The sequence below is a fragment of the Oreochromis aureus genome, linkage group 8, assembly GCF_013358895.1.
Source record: "Oreochromis aureus strain Israel breed Guangdong linkage group 8, ZZ_aureus, whole genome shotgun sequence".
Classification (NCBI taxonomy): Eukaryota; Metazoa; Chordata; class Actinopteri; order Cichliformes; family Cichlidae; genus Oreochromis; species Oreochromis aureus.
Window position 1 is genome coordinate 21,678,954 of NC_052949.1, and position 18,328 is coordinate 21,697,281.

Below are 18,328 nucleotides of genomic sequence, written 5' to 3' on the forward strand. Positions count from 1 at the left end.
TTTTTATGTTGTTGTTTTATGTTGTTTTTTTTTAGATAATGATCAATCTTAATTCAATCTTAATAATTTTATATTTTGTACATCAGTGCATTTCAGACAGTAGATCATATATGAAACTATGAGGGGACAATATACCATGATGATTTTTGATTTATAATGCCTTTAGTTTTATATCATTTTGCAATAGTTTTTGTTTCATTTTTGTTTTTACATTGTTAATAATGAGTCTTCCATAACTGTCAAGTTGATACTAGATGTGTTAATACCTGTTAGAACTAGTGTTGATCGTGGTACTGAGTACAGTATTTGTGAGGTTTTTCTGAGCGGTTCTAGAAACTGGTTGTACAGACAGAGGATGATGTCACGAGGTTGGAGTGTAATTTTTTATATACCGAAAAAAACCCTTATTAGTTAAGCAACAATATTGTATCCATATTGGCACGTTTCTATACATCCAGCTATGTTTCTATGTTTCTATTCAACCCTTGCCATTTGAAATGTACGAAAAGTTTAGTAGTACTTAGAATAACACAGGCTACAGTGATAGAAGCGATCATCTTAAATCCTATTGACTCATCGGCATTTTTCAACTTTCTATTATTTACTTTCTTTTACTTTGGTACTGACTATTAGGACTGAGATATCGCCATATTGACACAAGCAACTTTCCAGACGATGCTAATAAAGCTGAAATTAAAAGATGTTGCAATATTACATAATGAAATACGATTAGTCTTAATTAATATTATGAATTATTGGTATACACTTCTTTGAAAATCATTGCATTTAATTGCAGCATGTCTATTCCTCGTGGACACACCAGCAGAGGGCGGTACTGATCTAGTGATTGAACCGGAACTCTTGAAACACTATTATGTTTCTAAGGGGAGCGTTAAGGAGACGTACTTCTTGGCTGGCTTCAACACTAACAACAACAAAGGGGAACTAAAGAAATTTGTCCTTTTAAAACGGTAGTACTGCTGTGTTGTTACAGTTAAGGGGTCTAATGGTTTCATACTAGAAGCGTTTATTGTTTATTGCATAGACTATAAGTTTGGCTAGCCTCTCTTGCTAAAGTTAGCTTATGATACGCTCACAGTTTAACCCTTTTTTGTGCTTTAGCTGTGTTTTGTATTTTACTTTAATTGTTGCAAATTGAATTTCCCTGCAGTATCCGCCAGGAGTTCGTCATGAATGTGAATCAGGGGACGGTGGGCAGCGACCCGGTCATTCTGGCCACGGCTGGATACGACCACACTGTCCGCTTCTGGCAGGCCCACAGCGGGATCTGCACCAGGACGGTCCAGCACCAGGACTCAGTATCCTTACCCTGATATATGGAGGCTTACGCAGAATGTGTACTGTCATGTTTGAATAATTATAGGTTATGACCATCTATAAATCTCAGGTTTAAAGTTCAAAGTTAATCAGATGTTGTCTATGGGGGGGGCTTCTCTTCAAGGCAACAAAAGAAAACAAGCTTCTCACAAAAATCCACGTGAACGCAAAAAGTGCTTTTGTTTTAGTTCTGTGTTTTCTATTTCTTTATAGATGTTCTATAAACCCTTTAGGGTTCGCTGAAGTGGGTAATTGCCTTCATCTCACACTCTTTTGTCACACCAACCCTCTGCATGTCCTTCTTCACTACATCCAAGAATCTCTTCTGTGGTCTTCCTGTTTTCCTCCTGCCTGGCGGCTCCATATTCACACTTCACAGGTCTCATTTACACTGTCTCTCCTCTGCATATGTCCAAACCATCTCAGCCTTGCCTCTAACCTGTCTCCAAACCACTGTCTTTACTCCGAATGAATCTTGAAATCTTCATTTCTGCCACATCCAGCTCTGTCCCGTATCTTTTTGTCACTGTCACCGTCACCAAACCACACATCATAGCAGGTGTCACTTCCATCTTACAAACCTTCCCTTTCATTCTTGCTGCTATCCTTCTGACACTCATCCCCACATTCTCCAGTCTGCCTGCTCACTCTTGTCACCTCTCTTGTGGACTATCTTGACTGTTACGCTTGTCTCTCTCTCATTCACACTTGTATTCTGTCTTGCTTCTGCTGACTTTCATTCCTCCTCTCTCCAGACACTCTTCCACCTGGTGCCTGCTTTCACTACAGATCAAAATCTTGTCTGTGAACATCATAGTCCACAGAGACTCCTTTCTGATGTCATCTGTCCACCTGACAGTACCCTGACCTTACCTAGCAGTTTAAATTTGATGAGCTGTAAAATATAGCAGCAACCTACATTGTCCACTTCCTCAACATTTACTCTCAGCAAGTAAATTCACTCGAGGTCACACCTGACAGAAGTATGATTGCAGCCGCAGGTTGGTTACAATTTTCCCCACAATCCTTTTTCTCATTTCTCACCTTAATGTTACTTTGCTTCATAGTAATGTTTGCATTCTGCTTTCAAGGTTATCAGCATATCCGCATGTACGACTTGAACTCCAACAACCCCAACCCGGTCATCAACTACGATGGAGTTAGCAAGAACATCACGTCTGTGGGCTTCCACGAAGATGGACGCTGGATGTACACAGGAGGAGAGGACTGCATGGCTCGCATATGGGACCTGAGGTACTGAAGGACAAGCTCACTGGTCTTTGTTTATTTAATGATCAGCAAACTAAACTCTGATCCCTGCTCTACCTTGTAGGTCAAGAAATCTGCAGTGTCAGAGGATCTTCCAAGTAAATGCTCCAATCAACTGTGTGTGCTTGCATCCTAACCAGGTGAGACACTCAGTACACACAGATGAATCAGGTGAGGCTGTGCTCTTGGTTACTATCTGGAGCATTTGCACTTAATGCCGAAGATTTCATTATGTTTTTTTAGGCAGAGCTTATAGTTGGAGACCAGAGTGGAGTGATCCATATCTGGGATCTGAAGACAGACCATAATGAGCAGCTGATTCCAGAGCCGGAGGTCTCAATCAACTCAGTTCACATTGACCCAGATGCGAGTTACATGGCAGCAGTCAACAGCTCGGTCAGATGCTTAAAAAAATCTGCAGCATATGTGGCGCAGGTTAATAAATTCACTGTTTTATATCATGTTATATTATTGAAAACCTTTTTTTTTTTTTGCCCGCCTCTCTTTTACAGGGAAACTGTTATGTGTGGAACCTCGCTGGAGGCATCGGGGATGAAGTGACTCAGCTCATTCCCAAAACCAAGATCCCTGCGCACAAACGCTATTCCCTCCGCTGCAAGTTCAGCCCCGATTCCACGTGAGTGAACCTTTTTTCTCCAATTTCCCCCTCATTTCCCCACCAAAAATACAACTTGACATTTTGCATTCGTCGTCGCCTCCAGGCTGCTGGCCACCTGCTCGGCAGACCAGACGTGTAAGATCTGGAGGACGTCCAATTTCTCACTGATGACAGAGCTCAGCATCAAGAGCAATAATCCGGGAGAAACATCCAGAGGCTGGATGTGGGACTGCGCCTTCTCCGGAGACTCGCAGTATATTGTTACAGGTCCATACAGCAGCACACTGCAACACCAGATCTCAAAACTGAATAAGAATTGTTAAAGTAAAACACTGCAATCTATCTGAGGGCTGCAGATTTGAAATGTGGCTGTTTGTAAGATAAAAAGGACATCTCATTTTCTGATTTTGTCTTGATTTGTCACACTAACCCCTGCCCTGCCATTACATCTGCCATGATGTAAAAGGGGTTTAAAAATGAAACATGGCTTTAAGTGTGCTCTCAGATTATGATAACTTTTAGACACTTCCATGTAAGGCTGGACATTGCTTTGTTTTAATTCTATTTTTTCACTCACTCCACAGCCTCCTCAGATAACCTGGCTCGCCTGTGGTGCGTGGAAACTGGTGAGATCAAAAGGGAATACAGCGGCCACCAGAAGGCCGTGGTGTGTCTGGCCTTTAATGACAGCGTGCTCGGCTGAGAAGGAGAAGGAGGAGATAAAAGGTTGTCAGACAGGAACTAAAGACTCTTATGAGGGTGCCACTCATGTCGCGTATGTCAGCGCCAGTACAGTGATCGACTCGAGGAAGCGGGCACAGTGGCCATCTCTGGCATATGCGCAGAGCGACACAGCCAAAATAAAAATCTGTAAAGTTAAAATCTGTTTTAATGGACCTATTTTGTTTCCACAGACGTACAGAAAGAAATCTGTCAATGACGAGGCAGACATAATAGTTTGTTTTTTTTTTATTCAAATTGCAAAACTCTGTTTTTACAGAGCGTTATATTTATTGTAAAAAAGACCACATTAATCACAGGTGCTTTGTATGTGCAGCAGACTTGTCTAATCTCTTACATGTGCTATGTATGATTTATTTGAATAGCTGTTCTGTTCTTCATTATGTGGAGGAGGACTGCTGAATAAATGGTGTACAGAAATGTCTTTATACCCAACAGGTTGTGTCTTTTATTCTCAGAACAAAACAGTCACATTGTAACAGGAACGGTTACACACAGCAGTCTGTTACAGGACATACAGTTAGAGGCATTTACAACAAAAAAACGGGGGGCGAGGGTTCTTTCTTCTTTAATCTTTGAAGCGTGCCACCAGAGAGGGAATTATACATGAAGAGAGTGATGATGGGGATTTGGCGATAAATGTGACAGCCTGTCTCCAGCTCACTTCTTTCTCGGAAGGAAGAAAATGGTTTACTGGTGGCTGTATGGCACAAAGGAAACAGTCAAAGCTCGCTTTTGTTCTTGAAGAGGGAGCCAAAAACAAAAAAAAAAGAGACAACTTTGTTTCCCTGATCTTTTGCCGGGAGGATCGAGAGAGAATGCAGAGTCACTCTGGAAGGTAGTAGAAGCACACGGACACGCAGATGTTGCTGGGGAAGCAGATGTCGATGCAGAAGTAGACCAACCTCTGTTTGCCTGGGCCTGAGAAAATGAGAGGTCATGTGACTCATTAAAAAATACAAATTTAGATTAAAGTGTCACTTGAAAACAAATCATTTAGAAATGCAGTCATTTGCATGAATCATTCATGGTTTAAAAGCAGCCAGATTTAGTTTGCTGTTCAGAATGGGCTCGCGTACATGCTGTTGAGGGAGCACACAGTGAAGTACATAAAAAGACTTTCAGGCCGTGGAAAGGTCACATTAGGCCACGAATCAGGTTTCAGTCTGACACGCTGCTGCGTTGCGGAGCGGCCGCAGGGCTAATTGAAAAACCTCTCTGCGCGTAGGCTCCGGTGACCCTGACAAATGAGCCCTTGTGTGAAAACTTCAGCATAATTTCTGTTCTGTTCTCCCAATTTGTGACTCAGGTGTCTGGAAAAAAGAGTCGATTCATAAATGAGTCTATGAAACTAGTAGGGAACAGTTCTGGGGTGGTTATAGAAAATTCCACTGTTTTCTGAGTATTTAAAGGGATCATCATCAGAGTAAAAGACTCCGTGGTGCTCTTTGGTGCAGCTTTGTCAAACAGTGTCAGAAATCGCTTTTTAAGCCGAATCTGAAGCTCTTGTGAAACCAATTTTTAAAGCCCATGTTCCAAATATAGACAAATTTTATTAAAAATCCAGAGCCCATAAAATGTTCTGACTATCCTGAGGAACTGAGCCTGACGCCAGTTCTTTTTTCCTGAAAGTGTAAGTAGAGGAGAAATGCAGCACACTGTTTTTTCTTTAGTTTTGCAGAAAACATAACTCAGGATATTTTGGGAGATATTTTCAGCTTTGGATTAATGCACATTTGATCTTTGAGCTGTGCGAAACTTCAAATTTTGGTATTGATGCGATACTAAATATATACAAGATCAGTATTGCAGATATCGAGACTTATAACCAGTAAAGGCAGCTTATAAAGGGGAGAGCAGTGTGTGTGGTCTGTGAGATTAATCATCAATTTGTACATTCTGAACACATTTTAATGACCACTAAATCACTGTAATTTTTTACTGTCTACAATAATTAGTTAAATTAGTTCATCACTATAACAACCCCTTCGTGGTGGTCATGTATTTTGAAATGTGCTTGTCCCTAAAGCACTTTAGGTCACCTTCTTTTATGATGTGTGTGACAGTCAACACAAACCGGTTCAGACATTTTTCATGGTGCATGTTTGAGGTATATTCTTTCATATCCCCAAAAAATACTTTTCTCACCACAATTCAGTGAGCTACATACTGAGAGGATAGAGGATAGGATAGAAACAAAGTATCAATCCAGTACCGATACTAATACCAAAGCTGGTATTGATACTATTGATATTTGGATGTATAGATACTGATACTATTGATATCCCACCTCTAATGATGCAAAAAGATGTCACACAGTGAAAACATGTGGATTTGTTGACAACAGGTAAAATTCAGAATATATCAGCTTTTTTTTCACTAGTTTAACTTTTTTTTCTAAACTTTATCAGAATAATTGTAAAGCTTTTTTTAACGTAACATTTGATGTTTATGCCAAAGCAGTCCCCTCACCCTCGGTCCTCCTGGTCCAGTGGACCGACCTGTCCTGACACAGGGCCTGGAGAGGCTCCTCCAGCGAGGACACATTCACCTGACTGGCTGCCAGTACTCCCAGGAACTCCATCTGCCTCTGGGTCTCATTCCCAGACAGCTGGAACTGGCTCTGCCGAGGACAGCACCGCAGTATCAATATCCACAACAAAGAGTTCTTATTTTCAGCGGAAAGTATTTTAATTACTGTGAGGAATCATATTAAACTCATAAAGGAGAAAAAGCGAGAAAAAAAAAGATGGAAACTTGAGCTCCTATTAGCCTGATATCTTCACTGATGAGGCCGACTTGGTTGCGCATTTGTGCTCACATTCACCCCAAACACTGTGCGTAATTGCGCCTCTTACAACTCTGATTGGCTCTGATAACAAACCGCTTAAAGTCCTGTTGTGCTGAAGTAGCTCACACACCAACCAGTTTTCCTTTTCTGTTAAAAAGAACCAATAAGACCATTGTGCCTCAGCACAGACAAGCCACATCTGCTAGCCCCAATATCATAGATTAAATGGCTACAGCAGCTACGTTTGAATACACAGAGCCTGTATGAGATATGTGACACCATGAGACAGGATCACAGAAAAGCAGCTTCTGAGACGAGGAACTGGGGTATTGTGTAAAAAGATGATAAGAAGTCCCTCTCAGTTTACCTCCAAGGTCCCACAACTCATCTCAAAGTCTCCATTCAGCCAGGGCCAGCACCATTCACCTGATCATATTGTCAAATCATAATTAAGAATCAGATAATGACACAGATGAAAACTTTTTAAAGACTGGATGTCAGTGTTCAAGATCCAGGCATTTGTCAACAAGCAGATACACGCTGGCCCTTTAATGCATCAACCTGTATTTTAATCCAAAAAGAAGCGCCTTAAAAGTTGAAAAGCCCTCACACAGAGTGGCCATTGTGCCCAGTCCAGGGCTCGGGCTCGCTGCCGTAACCTCCTGTAAGAATATCCCCGGGCACGCCGAGGGGGCTGAAGGGATCAGATGTGCTGAGGAATTCAGCCGTTGGAGTAAGAGAGACAGACTATGAGGCTCTTCGCGGCCCTGTACGCTTCACTTCTCTCTTTGTACGGCGTACCCCACAAAGTCATGCAAAACCACCAAGTCCTGGCTCAGTGGTGCAGTGCACTGAAATGCCAGTTCACACATTAGTGCAGCTGCTACCTTAGAAACACCTGGCAGAGCTAAAAGGGCAACTTTTTCTTAATATGCCTGGTGCACTTTGATGTCTCTCGTAATGCAGTGGGGAAGACCATATTATATAACATGTCCCCTGCCCGCTACCTTGCGTGCCGACTCGTGGAGGACGGAGTTCACATTCTTGTAGTCTGACTCCTCCATCTTTCTCAGGAAGCAGCTCTCCTGGCTGACGGGTTTGTAGCATATCAGACTCTGAAACACAGAAACACATTTACCCATCATAACTCGCAGACGTTCCCCCTTTTTTCTAATTAATCAGCGTAATTCAAATCATCTGGACATACATGTTTTATATCAAAGAGCACAGTGGACGTCTGATTCATCGACGAGGTCACAGAAAAGGTCACCAGGTCATTCTGCTGGTCAACAACTGCTGATTGGTTGATAAGCGCGCCAGTCTGATCTGAAACAGTGAACCTCACAGTCTGCAAAGGCTGAAAAAACAGAGACTGGTAAATCAGAAGTTGGAAAATGTAAACCAGGGCACGATAAGGGAAGGTGTGTGTCGTACCTGAGAGTGAGGCTGAGACCTCCCGAAGTGCCCCGTCAAACCCAGGGCGAGGATGGCCAGGAGCAGGCAGGCTGAGAGGCTGACCCAGAATGCCTTGTGCGGGAAGTGGAACAAAGGGGACTCCTCAGGGCCCCCATCCTGAGAACACATGAACCAGCAACAGGCGTTAAAAAACCCTATTTGATGGTTATTTGGGGTATTTAAGTCCCGGGCTGTGAACAGGAACCCACCCAGCTATAAACTTGTAAACTTGCAATACAACAAAAGTGGGGTCTGTAAGTAACCAACATATCCCAGCTATTTCAAATCCTCCCTCTTGTCTGTAATGCTCTTACTGCGCACTCTTCTTCCTCCAGGCGGTTTTCTGAACGCTTCCAGCACCTCACCATCGCTGTGTCCCTTGGCGGCTCCTCACTCGGTCTGCTCCCTTCTCGTAGCTACCGGCATGGAGCTGTGGTCATGACCAGCACTGGACTGAGACTCGGTACACCTGACCGGCTTCTCTTTTCTTTGTCCTCACAAACCTCACACCTCCCCCTCCCCTCCTCAGGTCTCACAGATTCCCTCCCCCCCAAAAACAGGGAAAAAAAGTCACGCTTCACCCTAAACTTCCAGATCTCGCCAAACTCAATTTCCAATTTTTGTCTTCCTGCAATTTCCTTCATTTTTTAAATGTCTTCTCTAATGTGGCTTAATACGCCTCTTTAACATGATCCATCTCTTTATTGCCCCTGTCCCCCCACTCCTTTCTCCCCTTGCTCCAACATACACTTACACGAGAGGAACTGGCTTCTCCCCAACAGTCCAAACAAAGGACAAAGAGGTAAGGCAGGCACGGGCTGGAAAGCTTCTCTCGTCAGGTGAGGGGTGATATGCTGCTGCTGGTGCTGCATCCAGCCGATGACAGCCCAAGGTGACTGAGGACTTTGAGAGAAGTTCACTCTAAACTTAAAGCCACGAGGAAGTAAGTATGTAAGGTTTGTTTATATAGAGCTTTACAGGAAGCAAGGTCACAAAGTGTTTTACAGAATAAGATACAACAACTAAAATTCTATAAACAGATAAAACTAAATAAAGGCATGCCATCACAGGGGAGTCTTGAGTTTCTTTTCAAAGGTATTAACAGCATCCACAGATTTTAGGTCCAAAGAAAGAGTTCCACAAACTGGGGGCCAGAAGCATTGATCAGCAGACCTCAGACGTTGGGTATGGATGTAGCAGGTCAGTGACAAATAGAAGCACTCGAGGGCTGTGATAGTGATCAGCACAATTTAAATTGAACGTTAAACTTTATTGGGAGTCAGCATAAGGAAGACAGAATCAGTGTCACATGGGGGTGTGGTGAGAAGCCTTGCAGCAGCATTCTGAATCACTTTTAAGAAATCCAGGGATGACTTCTACAAAGGCGTAGCACCTCATTTCAGTTCAGTTCAGTTCAACTCAATTTTATTCAAGTGGAACCAACTTCTACAGCTCCACAGCTCCCAGTTTGGAGCCTTGTAACCAATAGAACAAGGAGGCTATCTATATCAGCTGTGTACAACCCTCACTGAACAGAGGTTGTGACTTATGACACCAGCTATTAGCCACCTACAATGCAGTCTTGAGAACCCTTCCCAGAAGCTTCAGTCCCCACTCACACCATGCCTCAGGTGACCTCAATAAGCCATAGCACGGAGCGATGTCTTTGAGTGGTTTCATCATTAACTTTTTCACACCTTGGCTCTTGTGGTAAAACACATGATCCTCCAAGGGAAAAAAAAACCCAGTTGGGGTTAAAGATGTAGGACTTTGCAGTTTTTCTTTTTATAACTGAAGAAGCCTCTTGGATAAGAAGTGAAATGTCTTCACAAACTTAAAGAACTTTGACTGTCTCCTTTTTTCAACTTTTAAGACAGTAAATTTTAATAATCAAGGCATCTACCACACCTACCACACATTATCAGTGTTAAAAACAACAGAAAGATGTGCAGAAAGATGATAAAAAATATTTTTCTGTATTTATATGATAACCAGTAACAGGGTTCAAATCTTAAGTGAATAAAAAAGAACACACAAGCAATGTTCCCTCTAAGCTGCGCACGTGCGCAATTGCGCACTGCTGGCACGGTCTCTGCGCACAGAAAATCTGTGTTGCGCACAAAAAAAATTAACCTGAATTGAAATTAAAATTAATACTTTAACAATTCTGTTTTGCAGTGTTAGTCAGTAAGTGACTGGCTGCTCCCATATTGTATTAGAACGATGCCACCTTATCCCATAGTCCAGCCAATAATGCGATTTACATTCGTATATACGCAGCCAATCAACGTGGTTGACAGGCTATGACAGCGTCCTTATGTGCCGACACCGGTCTTTTAGCTGGCAAAGCGGCGTGGCTGACGCAGTGTTGCCAACTTAGCGACTTTGTCGCTATATTTAGCGAGTTTTCAGACCCCCTAGCGACTTTTTTTCTTTAAAAAGTCGCTAAAAAAGACGTGAAAGCACATACCGCTTTTACTCTCAACAAGCAGCGGGTGCTGCAACGCAGTCAGTTCTTCTTTTACTCTTTTACTCTTATGCTGTTTTGTGGATCACAAGGTTTAAAACTACTTATAAACACACACACACAAAGTAACTCCACCAGAGTGCCTATTTCGGGTCACTTTTGCCGGTCCAAGCCCGGGTAAAGGAGCAGGGTTGGAATTGTGACATTAAAAAAACAATAATTGCTAAAAGAAATTTAATTTGTAGTTCTAAATAAACTCTAAATGCATTTAGGACGTTTTTTACTCACTTTATGTCTCTTCCACGATGTCATTTCTCTCTCCAACAACATAGGTTACAATTATATTAGCATGAACAATTATGCAAATTAGGTGATGACGTCATTTAGCGACTTCTAGCGACTTTTAGGACAACCAATAGCGATTTTCCTTACTGAGGAGTTGGCAACACTGGGCTGACGTGGAGTGAAGCCACGTTAATGACAACTTGTACAACCATTGGAGATGTGAGCAGGACAGACGAAACAATTGACGGGAAAAGTGTGGACTTTATACCAGTTTTTAAATTGTGTTGGTAGGCCACGTAAAACCAGAGTTGTGATAAAAAAAAATATGCAATGTTTGGTTTTCTTCCTGAATACTGTCGTTGTTTATATTTACTGCTGGAAGAAACGGTAAAAACGGCGTTTTATAAGAAAAAAGGCTCGAAAGCGCTCTCTGCCTGTGAGCAAAAACAAACTCCACCCCCCTCTCCCTTTCCTATTCGTCCAAACAAGTACCATGTCGACCAATCAAAAAATGATATGGCAACGTGGCATCTAGTTGTTAAGAAACGGGGGGAAGTTTTAGGAGTGACGGCGGTGCTTTGATATGTGAGAGATTTGCGACGTTTAGCGCAAATCTTGTGTAGTTAGTGTGTAGTGTAGTCAATAGTTTTGCTGTGTGCCAGAACAATGAGGCGAGTACTGAATGTTACAGGTGTTACAGGAGCAGTGTTGGGTAAGTTACTTTAAATTAGTAACTTAGTTACATTACTAGTTACTTCTCTAAAAAAGTAACTCAGTTACTTCAAGTTACTCGTTACTTTCAAAGTAACTAGTTACTAGGGAAAGTAACTTTGGTTTTACTCAGAATTCTCTTGTTAATGTGTTGCTTCCGTAACTGGATACCCAGCAAGATTGCCAGTCTTCTAGCTTGCTTACTTGCCACAAGTGCACTGTGCCACCTACCAACAGAAAGGAAAAAATAATGTGCACATTTCCACGAGAGAAATCACGCCTGGACCGTCGTTGACCGCCGCCATGATTCTAGCCTGCTTTTTACATCCAACACAAAACTGCAGTCGTGGTGGTTTTGATTGTACTCAGAACTCAGAAATTCTGCCTTCTGAATAGGAAGATGTAGGTAACACCAGACTGCAGATGAGCTGCATACAGAGCTGGACTGGGACAAAAAAAAAAAATCGTCCCGGGCATTTTGACTAGAGACCGCCCACCATTATAGGAAAAATCATAAAGCCTTTGAATGAAAATAAACACTGTTGTGACAGTGATGTACACTGTTCTGATGGTATATATGTATCAATCTATCAATTGTTTGTTGTAAGACTCAGATAATTATTTTTTTAAAAGCGAGACATTTTAAATGAGAATAATAAAGAAAAGTATTTCCTTGTGCCCCCCTTTCCCTGTTAATGCCCTACCTGGCCCCTGGCAACACTTTGCTAGATCCGCCCCTGCACAGTTACCAGCTGTCAGCTACATAGAAAAGGATCCTGGTGTTATTTGTCTCTCAGAAACAGCTCATAACTTCCTTCAACTCATTCATGTCACCTAACAGGTAAACCTGTTTCTCCATCACCTGTTCAGCTCTGATGATTCAGTAAGGACATCTCCTGGTTTCATCTGCATGTTTCCTCTCACCACATATCCAAACCGACATCATGACCAGCAGCTTTACAGCTGTGGCTCCAGCAAACATCAGCTGATACTAGAAATTAATATTAAATAAATTCTAACAACAGCTGATCAAGCTTAAACGTGCTGCTGTTGTTTAACGCGACATCCGCTGGTTTCCTCTTTCTGGCGCAAAGTGGGCGATAAATAAACAAGAGAGAAAAGCCGATCAGCTGATCATTGATCAGTTTCGTGATTGAAGTAGAAACGGGAGAGGAGAGAAGGAGAGAAGGAGAGGCAGCTGTGCAGCTTCAGCTTTGTGTCTTTTTCATTGTAGCTGAAGTCTGGGACAAACTGTGTTCCTTTTCACCTCAGTACGAAACGCGTAATATTTTCTCTGAATACCAGACGATTCTGTTTTTTACGGGACGGTTGGCAACTCTAATAATTAACCGTATGAACAAAATAAAGTTCAGCATCAGTAACATAGCACCCACACAGCTGTATAGAAACTCCGTCATGCTAGCTAGCACGCAGTACGAAAATGTCAGCATACCGAAAATAAACTCCACCTAAACTTGGTTTATATCTGACCCAGATAGACTGCAGGTCATAACTTCTTACCTGAAGTTCAGTTCACCTGACACGCGGACCAGCGGCCGCTTCGGGTCTCTCCTCTTGCCTCCCTTTTCCTTCATCCACCTGCTGGCTTCCACCACTTGCTAATGTTATTGAATCTGTGGAAGCTCCGCGATATCCACCACACGAAGTAACGAGTAACGAGCCTATCTAAATCCCAGTAACGAGTAACGCGTTCCTGGTTTTGGCATAATAACTAGTTACCGTGCTCGTTACCACAATAATAACGTAGTTACTGTAACGCGTTACTTAATAACGCGTTAGTCCCAACACTGTACAGGAGTGATACATCTCCTGTTGTCAGGCCTGCAGGTATCAGGCTGTTGTTCTCCTTTATCTCATAGTGGACAGAAATTATTTTTTGGAGTGGCACAAATGATTTGTGTGGCATCAGATTTGATGCAGAACAGCTGATTGTTCTGTAAATAGTTTGAAATGTTTATTTAAAAATGCCTTGGTTGGATTTAAAAAAAAATAGCTGCAAAAATCTTTGTTGTTTGCCAAACTGAGTTAGTTTTTTGATGTAGTAACTATATAATTAAGTGCCCAGCATTGGTCATTATATACTATATTTTGCAGACAGAGAGTTACAGACTCTCTCCCAGACCACAGACTCATAATACAAGTCAGAGCTTTTTTTAAAAAAGAAAGAAAGTTGTGTTTTCAAAATTGGAGTTCAAGTTATTTTTACTTCCAATAGTGTTAACATACTACACAGGTCAATGACTAGATTTCTTTTACATTTTCATTGTAAGTGGGCTAAAGCAGTTAATTAAAAGTAGTCTAACATAAATGTAAATGCTGTAATTTGATTATTTTAATAAACCATGTAACTTGGATGGATTAGATGCCGGCGCGACCACAGTGCACACGTCTGATGTCGCTCACAGTGGTCCAAGGGATCGCTCAGGGAGTTTGTGTGTTCGCTCAGACATGTGAAAAATTAGAGGGAACATTGCACACAAGTGGTCAGAATAAATGGACTTGATGTTCAGGCCTAGATTAAAAACAATATGTAAAACGTGTCCTTTGTTGCGAGTGAGTTTGACACATTGTGAAAGAGAGCCAGAGATTAATAATAACTAATGGTGAAATACGGAGTGATTTATAAACACATAGCGAGTGAAAAAGAAACACTCAGTGCATCATGGGAGCCCCCAGCAGCCTAGACCATTGCAGCATAGTTAAAGGAGGGGTCAGGGTCACCTTATCCAGCCCTAACTGTAACCTTTATATAAAAGGAAAGTTTTAAGCCTAATCTTAAAAGTAGAGTGGGTGTTTATCTCCCGAACCCAAACTGGAAGCTGGAGGCTCTGCCTCCTATTCGATCTCTAAATAGCCACAAGTAAGCTATCAGTCTGAGTGAAGTGCTCTATTGGGGTGATACGGTACTCTGAAGTCTTCAACAAAAGATAAGGCCTGATTATTCAAGACCTTGTATGTGGGGAGAAGGATTTCAGAATAGATTCTGGATCTAACTGGGAGCCAGTGATAGGAGAAATATGCTCTCTGTCTAGTCCCTGTGCATGCACTTTAGAGATGTTGTGCAAATGCATGAAAACAATTTGTATTTACTATGCACACTGAAGGACATGTGCTGGTCAATAGTCCATCAAGCTGATGAATTTTGCTATAGCATCTTCTATATGAAAATTAAAACCACCCAAAAATAAGAAGTTTCAACAATTTTAAAAGTAATAATCAGGAAATCAGTGAACGTGTTAAAAACAAGAAACATGAACCAGGCAGACGGTATGGTAGATCATGTAAAAATAGTTTATTTTTGAGTTTAACATGAGTTAAACTCATGTTAGAGTTTAACATGTCTTTTTTGGATGTGATACTTACCCTTAAGAAAAGTCAGACATATTTTTTTTTAAATGTTATGTGATTGTTTTATAACGTAATAAATAACATGACGGATCCAAATATTACTCTTGCACAATCCCTTGAATCTAAATGCAGATATCGGAACATTGTGTTGAGGTCTTAGAATACAGAACAAAGAAAGCTCAAGTTCAGCCAGTTCAGCGCCTTTCAGTCTGATTCTGCCCGTTGGAACAATGATGTAAACCTTATTACTAAACTGTTGACACTTCGTGTGTGCTCACTTCTCTTCCCAAGTTTGACTTGTAGTTGCTCAAGAGGTTACATTGCATATCTGGTAGGGGCTTTTATAGTTCACTGACATCTTTAAAAAAAAAAAGAAAGGAACACACTCATTTTTGCAATGTAACTCTTAACGCTTAAATACATTGAAAAAATACTGAGGATTATTGTTCTCACGCTGTTAATAATCACTTAAAACATATTAAAATTAGGTTTAGCAGATAAAATAAAATATAGATAGAGCTTCTGTAGCTTTAGTCTCCTGTCCCACAGCAGGTAAGTGCTGTTACAGAGATGATCTGAAGCAGCAGAAAACAACACACAACAAAAAAATTCCCTTTTTTAAAGAAAAAAACAAAAGAAAAAACACTGGATCCTGAGTGTTGTGCAGGTTTCTCAGTCTCATCCCTGCAGAGCTGGAAGGAGGTCTGCGATGCTCTCCACGTAGTAATCCGGCACCATCCCCTGCCTCTCTGGGCAGCCGCTTTTCTGATGGGCTTCGGCATCTGCCACAGTGCTGACCCCCGTGAGGGTTAGAAGGGTCTTCAGGCCGCAGTTGGAGCCCAGCAAGATGTCAGTGTCCAGACGGTCGCCAACCATCAGGCAACGGTCAGCTTTCACACCGAACTGGGAGGCCACACAGTCGAACATGAAGTGGTTGGGCTTCCCAACCGTCTGGGCCTCACGCTGGGCTGCCGTCTCAACGGCCTGAAGCAGACAGCCGGTACCTGAAGGTTAAGAGTGACAGTCAGTAGGTAGGTGAGGTGACCGTTTACTGTTTAATCCTACAGATTAGGTTTGTTCAGATTGACAGGAAAGAGGACAAGATTGAAAATAAATTGTTGCCAATACACTTAAAAGCCTCAGCGCTGCCTCTATTCAGGTCTTCTAACCTCTGTTTAGGGTTAAACACGGCTGAACAATAAATCCCTTGTGCTGACATTACTCTGAAAACAGTTGTGTGGATATTCTGACCGAAATAAAAGCAAACAAAAGGCACCTACAGAGTTTTAAAAATGCGTTAAATGGAATAAAGTGCAGAGTAACTGTTTACCTGGGACGGCCTTGCCTCCCTCCAGGGGCAGCCTGGTGTCCCTGTTGGTCCCCACAAACAGACAGCCCTGCTGGGTCAGATACTGCATGGCTCGGTTCAATTTCATGTAACTGAAATGCTCATCGAAACCGACCACCACCGCTTTCACCTCGGGGTCCAGGGGCACGTTTGCCCAGTCAATCGGCTTTCCGCAGATGTGGTCGGGTCCCACCCCGGTCTGCTGGATCCCCACCGCCTCCAGCTCCTGCCTCATCGCGTTGCTTCCTATCAGGTACACTTTGCCCTCCAGCTTGCAGACCGTTTTCAGGTACATAGCGCAGCAGTAAGCGGTCCCGAACACTTCATCTTCCGTCACGTCGAAGCCGAGCGCGGTCATTTTATCGGCGTACATCTTCCTGGACTTAGTGCTGTTGTTGGTGACGAAGAACACCCTCTTGCCATTTTCCTTGAGAAGGTTTATGACTTGAGGAGCTCCGGGAATGGCCTGGTCCCCCCGCCAGATGACGCCGTCGCAGTCGAACAGGATGCTGTCCACAGAGTCCAGCAGCTGCTTCACCAGAGCTCCGCTCAGCCGGGTGCATTTTGACACAGACATCGGGGAAGACTGCGGCGAACGGAGCGTGAAGAAATTTAAAAACGGGAAGCTTTACCGGCTGGCAGCTATCGCTACTGGACGTTGCTTTCCTCACCGGGAAAAAAGCCTCTGTCACGATACTTACTCAAGTAAAGTAGTAGCGCTATGTCAGGAGACAAAGAGGCGAGCTGTAAATGTTAACCGTTAATAACCGGTCAAAACAACCGGTTTTGGTGTGCTGTGTGAGGAGCTCCACTCCACCGGAGAAGCAGCCTGACCTTCTGACCGCCGAGCGTTGCATCAATGCAGCGAGTACTTCCGCACCGGCTTAAAGCGACAGGAGCCACACACTAAGAAGTCCGGTCAAACTTCCGCTTTGATAAAATAAAAGTAATAAAATCTTTTTTTTATTTAGAAGAACAGGTGCTTTATGATGATGATTTTTTGTGAATAACTCAATCAGCAAACACATTTGTTTTCTAACCCATCTTCTGATTTTTTTAGTTGTTATGTTTTTTGTATCGTGGTTTCAATAAAGTTTAAGAAAAAATCAGAACAAAAGTGCATTTTCTGAAGAAACTGCAGTGAATGCTTGAATTGAATGTATGCACTGAAATGAATTAATTGTGAATTTTAAGTTAAAAATGTTGAATGAGATAAAAAATACAGAAATTTGCATCTGAAAACAAAAGTGCTGAACTGCTAAAAGCTGACAATCACACAGTAGAAGTTGTAAAATAGCTGAAAAGTTTTTCAATAAAAATTAGAAAAACCTAAGAAATGAGAAAAGAAAATTTAGAGTCAGAAAACCTCTGAATGAATATTAAAAGTTCATATTCGTTGAATCACTGAATGACTAAAATGTGAACCCTCCACTTGGATCCACACAGTTTAAAAAGTTTGTATCTATGAGTTTTGAAAGACACGGTGTTGGAAAGAGAAGAACGATGGCGACGTTTTGAGGGTAAAATGATGGCTGTAGAGCAAACACTGTGGACACAGCAGTGGTTGAAAGAGAAGTGTTTAAGATGAATCTTGGCACAGTGAGAGACAGAGCTCGTTAAGCAGGCAGGTGTGAGCCTGGTTGCTATAGTGACTGCACCTAACGGCTCCATACACACACACAGACATGCACCTCACTTTTGCTGCTTAAAATGAACAGAAAAGTCAGGCCGAAACAAATCGCTCCCAAATGAAAAGTACAAGTCGTATTGACAAAATTCTTTCACCGTGAGCACCGGCAATGTCTAGTCTACCTAATTCTCGGTTTTCATGCCTGTGGAGTTTATTATATGGACGTGGTGACAGTGGAAAGACACCATGCTCTTCTGATTTTCAAATGAACTTTCTGAGCCATTTTAACATTAAAGTCTATGGAA

At 42.2% G+C, this 18,328-nt stretch overlaps 3 protein-coding genes across 6 annotated transcripts; 1 reads left to right on the forward strand and 2 right to left on the reverse strand.

The window, feature by feature from the left end:
• The first annotated feature begins 890 nt into the window (after positions 1–890).
• mlst8 (MTOR associated protein, LST8 homolog (S. cerevisiae)) lies at positions 891–4,402 on the forward strand. 2 transcript variants are annotated; one of them, XM_039615985.1, is made up of 9 exons: positions 891–993; positions 1,172–1,319; positions 2,288–2,339; positions 2,430–2,592; positions 2,672–2,747; positions 2,851–3,003; positions 3,120–3,244; positions 3,330–3,493; positions 3,811–4,402. In XM_039615985.1, exons 2-9 carry the CDS (start codon positions 1,191–1,193, stop codon positions 3,927–3,929), a joined length of 981 nt encoding a protein of 326 aa, XP_039471919.1. In that variant the 5' UTR covers positions 891–993; positions 1,172–1,190; the 3' UTR covers positions 3,930–4,402. The 2 variants fall into 2 exon arrangements, with proteins under 2 accessions (XP_039471919.1, XP_031582923.1); XM_031727063.2 differs by having other exon boundaries at positions 891–971.
• A 139-nt stretch (positions 4,403–4,541) lies between these two features.
• bricd5 (BRICHOS domain containing 5) lies at positions 4,542–13,246 on the reverse strand. Of its 2 annotated transcripts, none has more exons than XM_039615988.1 (8): positions 13,198–13,246; positions 8,968–9,116; positions 8,528–8,643; positions 8,193–8,330; positions 7,966–8,115; positions 7,766–7,873; positions 6,440–6,590; positions 4,542–4,888 (listed from the first exon to the last, which is right to left on the reverse strand). In XM_039615988.1, the coding sequence occupies exons 3-8, from the start codon at positions 8,579–8,581 to the stop codon at positions 4,794–4,796; spliced, it is 696 nt and encodes a 231-aa protein (XP_039471922.1). In that variant the 5' UTR covers positions 8,582–8,643; positions 8,968–9,116; positions 13,198–13,246; the 3' UTR covers positions 4,542–4,793. The 2 variants fall into 2 exon arrangements, with proteins under 2 accessions (XP_039471922.1, XP_039471920.1); XM_039615986.1 differs by having other exon boundaries at positions 8,968–9,139.
• A 1,721-nt stretch (positions 13,247–14,967) lies between these two features.
• On the reverse strand, positions 14,968–17,291 carry LOC116310311 (phosphoglycolate phosphatase). 2 transcript variants are annotated; one of them, XM_039616038.1, is made up of 3 exons: positions 17,095–17,291; positions 16,376–16,979; positions 15,724–16,049 (listed from the first exon to the last, which is right to left on the reverse strand). In XM_039616038.1, the coding sequence occupies exons 2-3, from the start codon at positions 16,968–16,970 to the stop codon at positions 15,724–15,726; spliced, it is 921 nt and encodes a 306-aa protein (XP_039471972.1). In that variant the 5' UTR covers positions 16,971–16,979; positions 17,095–17,291. The 2 variants fall into 2 exon arrangements, with proteins under 2 accessions (XP_031582934.1, XP_039471972.1); XM_031727074.2 differs by having other exon boundaries at positions 14,968–16,049; positions 16,376–17,288.
• Positions 17,292–18,328: the final 1,037 nt, after the last annotated feature.

Coding starts and splice junctions, on each gene's coding strand:
- mlst8 (XM_039615985.1), top strand. CDS start 1,191: ATGAATGTGAATCAGGGGACGGTGGGCAGCGACCCGGTCATTCTGGCC. Junction 2,340..2,429: donor AAGTATGATTGCAGCCGCAG/GTTGGTTACAAT, acceptor TCTGCTTTCAAG/GTTATCAGCATATCCGCATG. Junction 3,245..3,329: donor AAGTTCAGCCCCGATTCCAC/GTGAGTGAACCT, acceptor CGTCGCCTCCAG/GCTGCTGGCCACCTGCTCGG.
- LOC116310311 (XM_031727074.2), bottom strand. CDS start 16,970: ATGTCTGTGTCAAAATGCACCCGGCTGAGCGGAGCTCTGGTGAAGCAG. Junction 16,050..16,375: donor GGGAGGCAAGGCCGTCCCAG/GTAAACAGTTAC, acceptor CTTAACCTTCAG/GTACCGGCTGTCTGCTTCAG.
- bricd5 (XM_039615988.1), bottom strand. CDS start 8,581: ATGGTGAGGTGCTGGAAGCGTTCAGAAAACCGCCTGGAGGAAGAAGAG. Junction 8,116..8,192: donor GGTCTCAGCCTCACTCTCAG/GTACGACACACA, acceptor CTGTTTTTTCAG/CCTTTGCAGACTGTGAGGTT. Junction 4,889..6,439: donor CTGGACCAGGAGGACCGAGG/GTGAGGGGACTG, acceptor TCATTTTCTCAG/GCCCAGGCAAACAGAGGTTG.